At 39.3% G+C, this 14,419-nt stretch overlaps 1 protein-coding gene across 1 annotated transcript in view; it reads left to right on the forward strand.

Moving 5' to 3' along the window:
• LOC139708663 (ubiquitin carboxyl-terminal hydrolase 31-like) overlaps positions 1 to 14,419 on the forward strand; it is a 95,798-nt gene continuing 81,379 nt past the window's right edge. The window contains exon 1 of the mRNA XM_071620598.1: positions 1 to 1,566. Coding sequence (XP_071476699.1) covers positions 148 to 1,566 — 1,419 coding nt within the window. The 5' untranslated portion in view covers positions 1 to 147. The remainder of the gene's footprint in view (positions 1,567 to 14,419) is intronic.

Raw genomic sequence — 14,419 nt, forward strand, 5'->3', positions numbered from 1 at the left:
TGTCTGGTGTCCTAGAAAGGGATATGGCCAGGAAAAGGGGACCTCTATGTTTCACCGTTTTAGCAGTCTTAAAAAGGGACTAAACGAAATGATTTGGTCAGGATCTTAGTGTGCAGTGGAGTGAAATTGTATTTACAGTCTAGAGCAATGGCCAATCGTTCCGTTTACGGACGTTCTGTGTCCGATGCCGCACTCAACGAGTCTGGTGGGGGACAACAGGAAATCAACGGGAGCACAGCGGCTGCTATGCCGCAAGCCTGCGCTCGGGTTTCGCGAGGTGATCGGAGCTACGGGGCTAGAAGCACAACTGAGGGATACGTGAATGGATATTCAAGGCAACACTCCTCACACATGGATTATAATAATGCCCAGTGGAATAAATCGAGAGCTCCACCGTCAAGACATGCAGCAGTAGCAATGGAAACTCATTCCGGAGATGAATTGTGGAAGCGTAAAACAGCAAGTTTGCCCCGCTCTGTGAGAGCCAAAGGAAGGACTCAGAGACATTTATTAAATGGCCACAGCTATGGAGATGTTAATCCTTTCAGTTATCCCCACAGTCAGCAGCAAGCATTTGGCACGAACCAGCTGCATCGGTATACCCAGAGAGAGGACATGCATGAGGTCCTTTACCACAGAGAAAATGGCCAAAGAGAATACCTTTCATCTGTAACAAGAGCTGCTAGTTTTCACCTAGGGTCTGAAGACTATGCATACAGGGCGTCACAGACAATACACCAGTCCCAGAGCGGTTCTAGACTGTCACACACTGAATCAAGGACAACATCCATACAACATAGCAGTGGTTCAGTGGGAGATGACCGTTACCGTGGTTACAACAGAGAGTCTAGCCCCCGGCCCATCTTGTCTCGCTCAGTGTCAAGTTCCAACACTCCTACCAAACACAGCAGTGGGAGTGACCACGATGATAGTCTGAACTCTTCTTTCTCTTCGTCTGTCGGCAGTCCCGGAAAGAAGAAGCTCTCCCGGAAGCCGTCTTTCAAGGCCTTTGGATCACTGATCCAGAAGATGGTGCGTCAGATTGGGAGCATGGAGGACACCAAATCATCTGGCCCTTCACAAGAACAGGAAGGGTTAGCTGGAAGTGTCATCGCCAACGGCGACGCTGAGCAGTTCTCCCCCATGTCTCCCCCCTGCAGCCCTGTCCTCCTACATGGACGCGTTCCTGGTCTCTCCGGTCTCCGTAACCATGGTAACACTTGCTTCATGAATGCCATCGTCCAGTGTCTAAGCAACACTGATCTGCTTGCAGAGTATTTTGTTCTGGAACAGTACCGCTCCGATCTGCATCGCACCAAGAAAGTGAGCAAAAAATTTGGAACAAAGGGAGAAGTCACCGAACAACTTGCAGTTCTTCTTAGGGCAATATGGGGCTGCAAGTACTCACCCCACCACACAACAGAATTCAAGCGAACAGTTGCCAAGCATGGAAGTCAGTATCGTGGGAACGAACAACATGATGCACAAGAGTTTCTCATCTGGCTGCTGGATAAAGTGCATGAGGACTTGAACAGTGCAGCAAAGAAAAAGTACAAACAACTGAAGGTAATGGGAAAAAAATTTAATTAATCATAATTGGATTTTTCCTCTGCCATCATAAAGTATAGACCATTAATTACCCTATTAAATGTAGTTGGAGTTGCATATCTGCCTCATGTGTTTGCTGCTATTACTAGAAATCTTTAAAACTGTGGCTATATTTATAAGGCCAAATTTACCTTTGAATTTACTGGGCTGTCATCTATACTCTAGACACACCTACATAACTTAAAGATACATGTAGTTTTTTCTTGTGACGGTTTGTGTTTTTACTGTTTTTGTTTTTGTTTTATTATTCCAGTTTGGCTAGTAGCCCTTACAAAAGTAGCAGAATATGCACCACTTTGTAATCAACAAATTTCTATACAGACTCCAAACTATATATTTGCTTTATGCATGAACAACCTAATTTTCATTTGTTTTTTTTTTTTGTGCTATAGATTCAATTTATTTACATTATTGTTAAATGATTAGGAGGAACCATTAACTTTCATCATCTGGGAAAGACAACTTGTCTGGCTGATGTCCTTTTGGCGCCATCTGTCCAAAAGGCAAGAAAAATGATTCAACTGAGCTGAGACATGGAGTATAGATCTTCAAGGAGATGGATTACTGTCTTGTTTTATGTGGGTTTATGTGATCATGCGTCCCTATGTCGATAACTAAACATTCCATGGACATGCACAAGAAAACAGTTCGAAGATGCCAACCCCTCATAATAGTCTGTGCCAGTTGACTTGCAATAGTCAGCAAATGGTAGCAGCCGGGCACATCGAGCTACAGAGAAGAAGAAGAATTTAATTAGAATGATATTATGAAGTGTCATCCAATTTCGTGAATATTACCACACATATACTCTTTATTGCATTATTTCAATACTTGGGGCATCTCTTCAAGAGAAGGATAGAGCTTGGGGCTAGCGATGAACCAATTTCTAAGCAAACACCCGTACAGGTGATAAACAAAATGACAATTTCAAAAGCAAGAAACAATGCACCAACAACACGACACTAGTAAATCGTTAACCGAGTTATTGTCATAGCCTAGTTACAGGTCAAAAGCTATGTGAAATGTACGTTCACACTACAAGCATCTTACCATTAATGGTAGCTATTGTCCATGATAAGAGACTTACTAGGACTCTAACCAAGAGCTTGTTCACACATTGCTTATCATTGTTGATAAGACACAGAATTGTATTAACGAGTACCACTTGATCAGAAAAGTCGGGAGTTTGAGTGCATGGCTTGTTGCGACCCCGGTGTCATAGCACATGGTCCTACAAAAACTTCATTTCAAGATCATCATGATAAAGACAGTCTTGATCTACTTCCGTGAATGTCTTTGGGGCTTATCAATGCACACAATATATCTGTTGTGTTTTTTTCCTCTGTTTATTTTTCAATGCAGACTTTACATATTAAAGCTACAATTGTAGATGTGGGTCAAATTGATACACTGTTTATGTACCGCTTATTGGCAGGAGAATACAGTCTGTATGTCATCACGTGGTGATTCTAGATATTTTCCAGAAATGTCACATTTTTAATGTAGTACCATAATATCATGAAAGTAGTTTAGATTGATTAAATGTTATTCAAACATACCTTTACTCATAATTTGTTTGAGAATCATTTAATACAATAATAGCCATTTTATGCTATTTTTTAAAATATACATTGTACACAAGGCCATGACAATAGGCACTGAGCCTTGCCTTCATTTATTTTGATTGCAATTGACAAATTAATGATAAATGATCATTCCCATTGCAAAAGTATGTTTGATAATAATCATGATAATGATGACAGTATTAGTAAGAACACAAATTGTTTAATTAAGGAAATTATATGAGTTGTGATGTTGATGTTGCACTTTCCTAAAAACTTGGTATATATATTTATACAGGAGGCAAGTCATTACCTTTCCTTTGCAAAACTAACTTGATTTCTGCAGAAACCTTGCCAACCATTGTGGGACCAGGGAAGTGACAAGTCTCGCCTCCCTGGTGGGGCTGGGAGAAATGACAGTAGGACTGGCTGATGTCGTCCTCCTCCCCTCCTCCTCTTTCTCCTCTTCTTCCTCTTCTTCTTCCTCTTGTAACCCCCTCCCCCTCTCCACCATGGCAGCTCCTTGAATTGTGATGGTACTGTGTGATATGTCAAGCATCTGGCAGAGCAGCTGATGTTCATGGGAAAGCTCTCCATGACCAGGTTTTGTGGCTATAGATCTATACAAATGCCTTCTGGCACGCTTGCTGGCTTGCAATGTACAGTGTACAGCGCATCATCAAATTTTATGCATCATTTATTGGCTTGTCAGGTTAACAACTCCTCCCCCACCCCTTCCTCACATCGCACAGGGCAACCATACAGTTTTACCCCACCTCCCTGGTTTTACATTCATTGTGGCTGATCCTTTCCATTCATAACTTTATCAACTACAGAAGTACCACCTGCCTTTTAGTATATCACTCTTGCTTTATCAAGCCACACTGGAATGAAATGTGATGTATAAAATATGTCTGAATGACAGTCAGAATTACAAGTCAGAAAAAGAGAGAGAAGGAGAGAGAGAGAAAAAAAGAAGAAGACACCCACACAAACTGTAAATTGTAAGAATGAAAAAAACAACAACCATCAAAGCACTTATCTGCTTTGTTTTAAATGTGATTTTATACAGTGCACTTAAAGAAAAATCTGTGCGGATACAATGTGCTTTTTTATGCAAGAGCTTGAATTTATGATCCCATGTTTTTTATACAGTGAACATCATGTACTTACGTATGTAGACATTGCTAATAATCCAGTTCTCCATTTTAAAATGGAATATGTTCTATCAGTTTTGTTCATTTATACGTAGGAAGCAAATGTTTTAAAAGAAAAAGTTTTACATGACTGTTCATTTTTTTTTTGGTATCATTCTAGGAGATAGAGAAATATGAAATACTGTAGCATCAATTGAATAATATTCATACATGAAGGCAAAAAGAAAAATACATTTGTTGTATAAGACTAAGAGTATATGATTCCAAACCCCAGTTCTCATATCACCTACACTAGCATCTGGAGAGTTTGTGATTTGATTTTTTTTTTTTTTTGATGGTCATTACTGAAGAGCAGCCAGTGTTACCTGGCTAATCAGATATGTGTATACTGATTACACACTTACTGATAGGAAGATGCGCTCCTGATAAGTGTGTCCTTGCAGTATTCAGCCAGTGGCCTCTTCAAGTTTACAAGGAGCCTGAGCTGCCGCAGATAAAGACTGTAAAAATATTATCTCAAGTAATCACTGGCTAAGGTGTCTGCTGATTGTGACAGGGTTGCAGCTGCTGCAAGCTTCTGAGGACTAATTCTGGAAATGTGTGGGCCGGTTTGGCACCTCGGGTGTCACAAGCCAGCGTCAGGTGCCGTAACACGAGTATCAACGTTGCTGCCTAAACCTGGTCACACTTGCAGGAAACTTAATCGAGCTTAAATCTCAATGTGCAATTGGATATTTTCTTACTGACCTGTGTGTTCCGCTGTCTGCACTTAGCTACACACAACCTGGTATGATGACAATGGAGTTGAGAATGTTTTACCATACATTTACAAAAATAATGTGACTCAGAATGAAAGGTCAGTTCAAAACAAGCAAAGAGCTCTTCAGTTAAAAATAAGATGGCTGTTGGAGTTGCCCATAATATCTGGAAGATATCATCATTCAAATGCTCTCATTTCTCTTCACCATCTTCCAATTTTACTCAAGCATTTTTTAACCTTATTGTTTCATTGATTTCACAAAAAAAAAAAAAAAATTGCTTCCTGGTAGATCAGTAGATTTTTTTTTTCCGGATTAACATTTAGTTAAAGATGTTCATGTGCATGTTATATTTCCACAGAAGGCAATATATTTCATCTTTTTTTAGTGATTGGTCCTTGAGCAAAACAAAGTACTCTGTAAGTGATGGTTATAGGAGAAAAGTCAAAACATGGCAAAATGCGGTTTAATTCCTGACTCCATGCATCCAACCTGTCATCCATCTCTCTCTACCTCTATTTATTTGTCTGACAGTTTGCTTGTCTGTCTGTCTGTCTGTCTGTCTTTCTTTTCTTTTAAAATTCAGTGGCACACTATACAAGTACGTTGTATGAACATCAAGGGGAGTGTGGGATTCTTTCCTTTGGAATGATGGTATTTTGTATCAATGTTTATAAAGTAATATTTTGTTTTGCCTGTGCACTTTATACAATTACACTCAACTTTGCCTTAGTCAAATCTATTTGGACTGAAGAAATAGCTTCAACTTTACCATGAAGAGAAAATTTGGCTTATGAGGGACTTAAATGAATAGAATATAAAGAGAAGAGAACTTGAAAAGACCTTCGACATGGGTGATTATTTGACTTAAATGCGAGGTCGACTTAAGCAAGGTTGACTGTATTTTCTTTCTACCCTGCCTGACTCAGCAAATTGGCGTGTGCCTTTTTCATGTTGAGGATAATGTTGCTCAGTGAAAGTTTTGTGCAAGAATCAATTATGGGTACTACTGTATCAAAGAGGGGGGAGGGGGAGAAGAGAGTAACAATGGGGTTAGTGAGGGATATGAATGTGATAAATGAAGTGTAAAACCACCAGGTGGAAAATATCAGCAAATGTTGCTGAATGTTGCTGAATGAAATGTACATTATCAGTTATCTACTGTGCAACTAGACAGTGTACTGCAGCTCTTTCAGTAACAAGAGGAGAGGACTCGTGTGCCTTTCAAGCACAATTTTCTCTTCTGGGAATGTGGGGGGTAAGATCTCATTTGCATAGATGTAGCCATCATGAGATGCATGGATGCACAGCACATGTTTTACTTAACAGTATCTAGTGCATTCAGTGCCATCTGAGAGAGTGCAGCCTTTGAAGTGGAGCTTTCATATCTAGTTCAGATTAACGGTCGCATCGAGTAGTAGTCTACGGTTGGAGGCGGTGATGTGCTCGATCATGATAGTTTTCAAACTACAGTGGTTTCTTTAACCATTGACGTTATAAAGTCTATGCATTAGCTACAGCTGTATACTGAAGGATGATAGGCTTAAGATGCGTAGTTTACATGAAGAATGTGAAATTTGCATTTGAGTCATGAATTAGAAGGTTCGTTTTGGGGAAAATGATAGAAATGGTTTGTGTGCCCAGACTAAAGTTAATGGACCTATCCTCTGCCTATTCACTTGGACCTTGTTGTTAATTTCATAAAAGCCTGGAGCGGATTGAGATGAAAGTTGAATGCCTAGCTGACTTGATGCTTGTTCATTATATATAATACCAGCGTAGTCTCATACTCTAAACCCCGCCTGAGTCAAGAATTCACTGATAATTGCAATTTAGTTCAAAGAGTGTTGTCATCATATGAGCTTTCTGCAAAGCATGGAGCTTGAAATACGACATTAGTTTGTCGCTTCGGTGCTTTCTCAAAATCAACATTATGAAAAATCTGATCCTGCAGAATTTCATTGTCCCAAATCCAAACCTGAGATGCTACATGGTCAGTATATAGTTGTGTTTAACAAGCTAGACTATAGTGCTGATGGAAATGAATGCACCACCGGGAATATAGATACATGTATTTCATCTGGACAGATACTCTCTGTTCTTCCGTTTACTTGAAAGTGCAGTTATATTTCATTAGATTGATTCTTTCTGAATGGAATACTGCCCTTGCCCCCTCCATTGTGACTGTGTTTGATATGAAAAGCATTGGCTGTAAAAAAAGAAACAAAAAATCAGATTCTCCTTGTTGAAGAGATAATGGGATCAAACTTGTACTGTGGAGTGTTGTGGGCCCGAGACAAGCTGCTTCGGCAAATATTTTGTTTTGCCTGCTTTTAATACTGCCCAATGGTGCAAACATTTACTCAGTCATGTTTGTTGAGGAACCATATAGTTTGTGAACTCGTTTGATATTTGTACTTTAGGAAATATGAATACAGTGTGTAAAGAGCTGATGAATCTGCTAGTTAAGTATCATGTTTCATTTAGTCCCCTTTTATCAAAAGAGTTTAATAAAAACTTACTGTTCACTAGCATACAAATGTTCATAGTTGACCCCCACATCCTCAGCTTTTATAACTGATGTAAAAAAGAAATGATGATAATTATGCTCTTCTGTAGATAATGCTAGTTCATCTCTCTCTCTCTCTCTCTCTCTCTCTCTCTCTCTCTCTGTCTATCGCTCTCTTTTAAAATTCAAAGCAACAAAGGAAATGATGTCATACCGAACTCGGTAATGTCCGTACTTCACTAAACTCAGGACTACATTGAAGAGATGGTACATATGTCTGTCAGTTGAAAGCAGACAATGCAGTTACGATTACAGTATTTGTGGTGAGAAAGTCACTTATTCAAACTTCTAATTTTTAGGCCCCATCTTCGGGATATTGAGAAGGCAACTTCTCAAAAGTCTCATGGTGCCAAGTTGACTTGTTTGAACTTGCACGTTTTCAGAGACCATAACCCCAAGCCCCTTCTGATCTGGAGATTCTCCCGCCTGAAACCCCTAGCAAACGGGAGACTCTAACTTGACGTGCGCGAAGTTCTAGGGTTTGAGATTCTCTCTCCGTGCTATCTGAGGCTTATTTTTCAACATACGTTGACAATAAGTAAGAAATCATTTCAAGCGGGAGACACAGAGCCAGGGCGGGAGAAATTAAATCTCAAGCGGGAGAACGGGGGATTTTGCAAAAATGGGCTTTCGGCGGGAGATCTCCCGTCGAAAGCGGGAGAGTTGGAGTCTCTGCTTTTTGTATTAAAGCACTGTCTTTGAGGTGAATAGGTAAAAAGGCAACTTCTCCTCACTCTACATGGTGCTCTTTTTAGGGTGAAAAGGTGAGTTCAAGGTGCCTTGTCCAAACTTGCCCTTGTACCTTGTTGCAGCAATTAAGAAGGCAAGAAGGTGATCCACTCACTCACTGAAACTCACATGGGATAACTGCCCAGGGGTCGTGTTCAGGATTAGAATTTGACAAGAAGACAGCTGGCTCAAACAAGGTTCAGTGCATTGTTCAAGGGGAGCAGGCAACAAGGTGAGAATTGAACTTGTTGAAACTCGTGTGAGGCACATTATGTGAGACAGAGTGTCAGTACATGTTGCATTATATACAAGTAGCTACAGTGTGGTTAAGCTTCCACTTATAGGACAATCATTAAAGGGGAAAATCTGTGTTCAAGTTAACTTCTATAAATAAGTAAAAAAATTTTGAATAGTCTTCGTCAGGATATGATCAACACTAAGAAAATTTTGGCATTTTACAGTTTCCAACATTTTACCTGCACTGGAGTGATGTATGCACAATTTATCATAAGATCATGTTGATGTCATGGCCTGACAAGTTTGACCCAATCATTTGCATGGAAATTGTTCAAAATTGGCTGTCTATAGATTTTATAATCAAAATTATACAGAGATGAAATTCAATAATTCCACATATCAAATTGTTCTTTAAGAGTTGAAATAATTTAGCGATGATGACCTAGTGTAAAGGATTTGAGATGTTACAGGTGAAGCTGAGAGCACTGCATTTAATTGACAAACCAATATTAAATGGTAAGTACCTGAGGTGGTAACATAGATCATCTTCGTATTGTATCATTATGAAAAGTTTCCCCCAATTTTGGACACAAGCCTTCCGAGAAACAACGTGTGTGCACGTTCAGGTCACCGGGTCACGTTGTTTACTCAGGTCACGCTTGAATGGAGATAACAAAGAGACCGGGCGTTTCCATTATTAAAATAGGGGTTCGCTGCATTGCAGGGGGGGGGGGGGGGCATTTCATGAAGCGATTTGGTCGGATATTTTTCTGACAAACTGTTACAATCTACGGAAATCCTTGTATCTGAGCCTGAGAGCAAATTTGTCCGACAGATTTGTTGGACAAAATGCTTCCTGAAATGCCCCAAGGATTTACACAGGCAGGCTAGGCACTGCCACAGAGTTCTGTGGGCACAGCTCGAGTGTCAAAGCCCGTCTACTGTACTTAACCATACGCAACTTTGTACATGTGGGACTTAATGCAACGAAACGATCGTTCATTTTTTGGGTGCCTAAAGACCTCATCATTTACCTCATTTTCTGGCTATGCAGACATTTTTTCATGACATTATGTATGCTTTCACCAATCCTAAAGCATACTCGATCATTTTAACCACCTTCATGGCCGATGTAATGAGTTTTTTTCGGACAAAACAGGCGGATTCCTCTTCAAAATAAGTTGGGAAAATCTCCGTTGTCACAATCCAGCTTCTCGCGTGGGAAATGAGACAACGGACTGTACGCACATACCACGTACATTCGGTCATCTCCCTATGCGATGAATAGTATCGCCCATTACGTCATCGCTGGGTTTCCTACTTTTGAGGCAATTTTTCCAATTGATCAGTAGTTTTATTCAAAGAAAGCAGTGGAGTTAAATAACCAATAGCAATGAGTTTTATATAGTCATGTAGATTACAACCCGCACTATCCAAAACACTTCGCCCCAAGTTGATGCGATCGGTTCTGGTTTGATCGATGTTGATAACCAGCGAGTATGAACGAAGTCGTGGAAATTTCGTCATTTTCCGTAGACTTTTCACAAGAAGTGGAAATGCCTAACCAAATTAAAACTTGAAAAGCAGCGAAGATAAATACTCTCCGGAAAAAAATCTTTACATGAAAAGAAAGAACATTTTGTCTACTTTTCAAATCGCTTCGCCCCCTCCCGTGTCCTCAACAAGAAATATGACATATTTCAACATATCGCATCAGTATACAAATTTTGATGCCTGAAATTACACGTTATAGATAATCCGCGCGTGTGTGCACCGCTCGCGCACTCCTTATGTCCACGAAGTTTCACAATGGTATGTCTTGTTTGTGATTGAGTGTTAACTTGCCATTGAACTTTCTTGGTTTATGATTGTCAAGTTTAAGGGAACAAAGTCATTCAGTCTGCCTGAATCTTACACTAGTTGTAAGAATGAAATTGAATATTGCCAACTTTCTTTTTTTAACTCCACAAAACTTGTCCAAAATTACTGCCTCTCTTGTCCTCATTACTAAGCTGTGAAAGTATAACTGTGAGAAACAGTTCTGCCAGTTGTTTCTTGGTATCTGGGACCCATTTCACATGAGTTTTGATACAGTTCTTTTATCTAAACTTGCAATAATTGTTATCATTGGGGCATCAACTTCGTTGATTTAAACTAATGGATCATATTATAGTTATATACGGAGTGTTGCCACAACAACTGTAATTAATCCAACGAAAATAATTGCAAACCTCATTATGAAATAGGCCCCTGGTATAAAATATATCTCAAAACATGCCTACACCGATGTTTTCAATTATTTTATCATTATTGTTATCATTTCTTTTTTGTATTGGCTTGCATTGTGTAATAAAAATCAGGACTCGAAGTGATATGTAAAGTACAAATGTAGCAAGGGAATTTTCTTTGTTAGTGTGGGATGTGATCATTTTAGCTAGAGGAATATAACTTGATACTTGGCATTACAGGTTTTTACTTTTCATTATGATGTAGCAGCACTTAAAGATGAATTACCAATTGCTTAAATTTTGAAACAATCGTGAAATTGAAAATACATGTACAAAGTCATTTATGAAGCATAAATTTAGCTTCTCACACCCAAGTATGCAAACTGCATTTGTTTTTCTGTTTTTAGTTTTTTTCAAGCCATTTTCGTACACATTATACCATGTTTATTCTATATCATAATCAATTTGTACGGTAGCATTGTTTTCCAAAAATATCGAGGACTACAGCACTGATGCTACTCCCATACAGTTAAAGGTAGCTGTGAAGATACACATTAATTATTTATGCTTTTTCATTGCCCTGTCTGAGTCAAGAGCGTTGTGAGCTCTTGTGTAATGCACGGCGTACCTTGTGAAATGCTGAAAGCATTGTATACCCAAGGATCATAAAGGTCATTTCCCTCATCAAATGTCAATTTTCGAGAGAGGCACAATTTTGGCGCCACACGTTCATCACCCCTGTTTTTCCTTCTTTCTTTCTTTCTTTTTTTTTCCCTCGGTGGTCTTGTGTGTTTGGGCATTCTTGCATTTGATGGACAAATAAAGTCATACTCTTTGTTGCAGGTGAGGTGCACTGTTGGGGTTTTCAATTGGCAATTCATCGCTTGTCTCCTAAAAACCACAACACCATACGACCACGGCATCAGTCATGTCATTTATAAATGTACAGTACAGTATATTGCGATTGTTGTGAACTCTCCTGGTGTCAGTTAAATAACTCTGGATAGGAGAGTACAATAGGATGATTTCATGGTTGTTGGCTTCTTTTGTTTTTGTTTTTGTTTCGTTTCTCTTCCAATTTGATTTGGGTACTGTCTCACTGTTTTTTGAAATGCATGTGTGGATTAATTACTGTGCACACATTATACAATCAATCAATCAATTTGCTGTGTTGATGGCAGTCAAACCCAGTTATTCTACTCTGATATGAGTCATTGTATGCCTGCCTTTGGTATTTAAAAAAAAGTTGTTCATAGTACAAATTTTTCCCTACATCTTTGATTAATTCAGTGATGATGCAGACATGCAGTGTTTAAAACTCATTCATGTGCTACAAATATGCCTCATAAGAGTGATCTCTGTTTATTTTTATGCCTCTGCCACGAAGTGGTGCCGGAGGCATTATTCATATTATATCATAAATACAATATGATCACTTCTATTTGAAGTATGTACTCTGATGCATGATGTGTACAATACCTTGTGGGTTAGTGCTCATTTTACAGTACATTTAATGATATACAGACCAGTCTATAAAAGTCAAGTCTTGTCAGGAAACACAATGGAACATCATAAGCTTCTGTCTTCCAAGGATTTACCCCACTTGCAAGACTTATGTATTTGTCCCGCTGAAAGACTGAATTTCCTCATGTAGAGCACAGTCTGTATGCCAACCACAGGTACAATGTACATCGTACTGCACTTGGCAAACAAATTGCCTTGGAAAAGTCAAATAGGGTCACTGTGAAGAGCAGGGTATGAGTGCAGAGCAGTACTTGCCTGGTTTCCAGACTGCAAGCTTTTTTTTTTCTTTTTTTACCACCTAAACACGTTGTACCCAGCATTGTGCTGGCATGTTTACTCCCATCACAAGTGTCACAGCAGTCTTGAGTAAAGACTACCTTGAAAAAATGCTGTATTAAAAACGGGAAGTGTCAAAAGAAAAAAGTAAAAATTGAAGAGCTTGATGTATGTTTTCAGGAGAATGGTCTCTCCTTCAGTTGATGCAGCTATTGAAGTAACAGCCTACAAACTACAACGTAGGGTGAAAACAGCTCCAGTGCCTTTATGCTAAAGCTAAGGATAGATCACAGCTTGTACATATATAGCAGCAGATAGCAAGATGAAAGGCAGACTTCAAGTGTTCCCCTAGCTGTTTGCCCAGTAATCACAAAGAATAGAAGAATGTGATCAGACATTTAGACTTGATACACTTCAACCCTTTGGGTCTGAGAAGGGCCAATTGAACTATGTACAGTTTTGTACATAGTGCTGGGTAAACTGTGTACATATTGGAACATATTGCATACGTACTGCATGTAACACTATAAACCACTTGCTGTAATTGTAAAGCATATTAATATATAATGGGATGTCAAACCAACTGACCATTGCTGAAAGAGGAACCCTCACTCCACGTTCATCTTGACTCTGACCAATTCAAGGGGTAGAGTCAAGAAAACTTGATATCTATATAGCAAAAAATCCACAAAAATCAAATGGGTAAAAGTTAAATTTGTCAGTTAAATCAATAGTCATGACCATTGTGAGTGCAAATGATAGCATAAAAATCAAAGTGATACAGTAACATCCTCAAATAAACTCTTCTTTGCATTACCCAGAAATACTCTTTAAATGTTATGTTTTAAAAGAAAATGAAAGAAGAAATTCCACTCTTCAAGCCAAATCATTCTTTTAGCTGATAATATTGTTGACAAAATGTGCATTCATTGTATACTGTTCTGTACAAACCACTGTCTCATTGGGTGATGCCTAGGAGAATGAATCAGATGAAGATTTAGAGCTCTATATCTAACCTTGCTTTCACACGTACCAAGAGTGCTTAATTTGAAACAAGATTGTAATCACGCATCACTAGAATTGTGTTTCAAAATATTAAAGCATTCTCACCATGTGAATGCAAACTGGAATCACAGATGGTGATTTAAATCGTAGTTCCAGTCGCATTTCAAATGACGGTCCGGAGGTATTTTCCAATTTACGTTTCGTCAGAAGTATAGAGCGAAACAGGCGTGTGAACGTATTTGACCTCCAATCATGTTTTTTGGGGCGGAGCTTATGTGACCTTTGTGACCTTATTGTGACCTTTCAACCACTTCCACAGAAAGACCACACTCCTCAAATGCTCGCACTGCCGTCAAAGCATGTGCCACTTACAGCTCAAGAGTACAGTAATTGATGGGAACTTGGAAAGAAGCCACAATCTCCCCACCCCCCCCCCCCCTTGAACGATGATTTAAATCGTATTTGCTGTCATGTTTGTAATGCAGCATTGAAATAAAAACACTCTCGGTACGTGTGAAAGCAAGATAAGTGAACGCTGCAGCAATGATGATATGCCAGTTTCAGACGATGGATGGATTACCAGTAGTACCCACAAGAAGCATTGGGCCTCTCTGCCTCCAGCAGTTAAAATCACATCTTGACCTCACCGAGCACTTGTTCTGTCAGCGATACCAGAGCTCATTAATTCAGTCTCCTGTCATACTGCAATCATGTGGAAAATTTTTCTGTGTTCATCTCAAGGAGAAAATGACCGTGCTTTTGCTAT

This window comes from Diadema antillarum, unplaced genomic scaffold (assembly GCF_040938485.1).
Source record: "Diadema antillarum isolate AM-2024a unplaced genomic scaffold, OU_Dant_1.0 seq00001365_RagTag, whole genome shotgun sequence".
In the NCBI taxonomy this organism is placed as follows: domain Eukaryota; kingdom Metazoa; phylum Echinodermata; class Echinoidea; order Diadematoida; family Diadematidae; genus Diadema; species Diadema antillarum.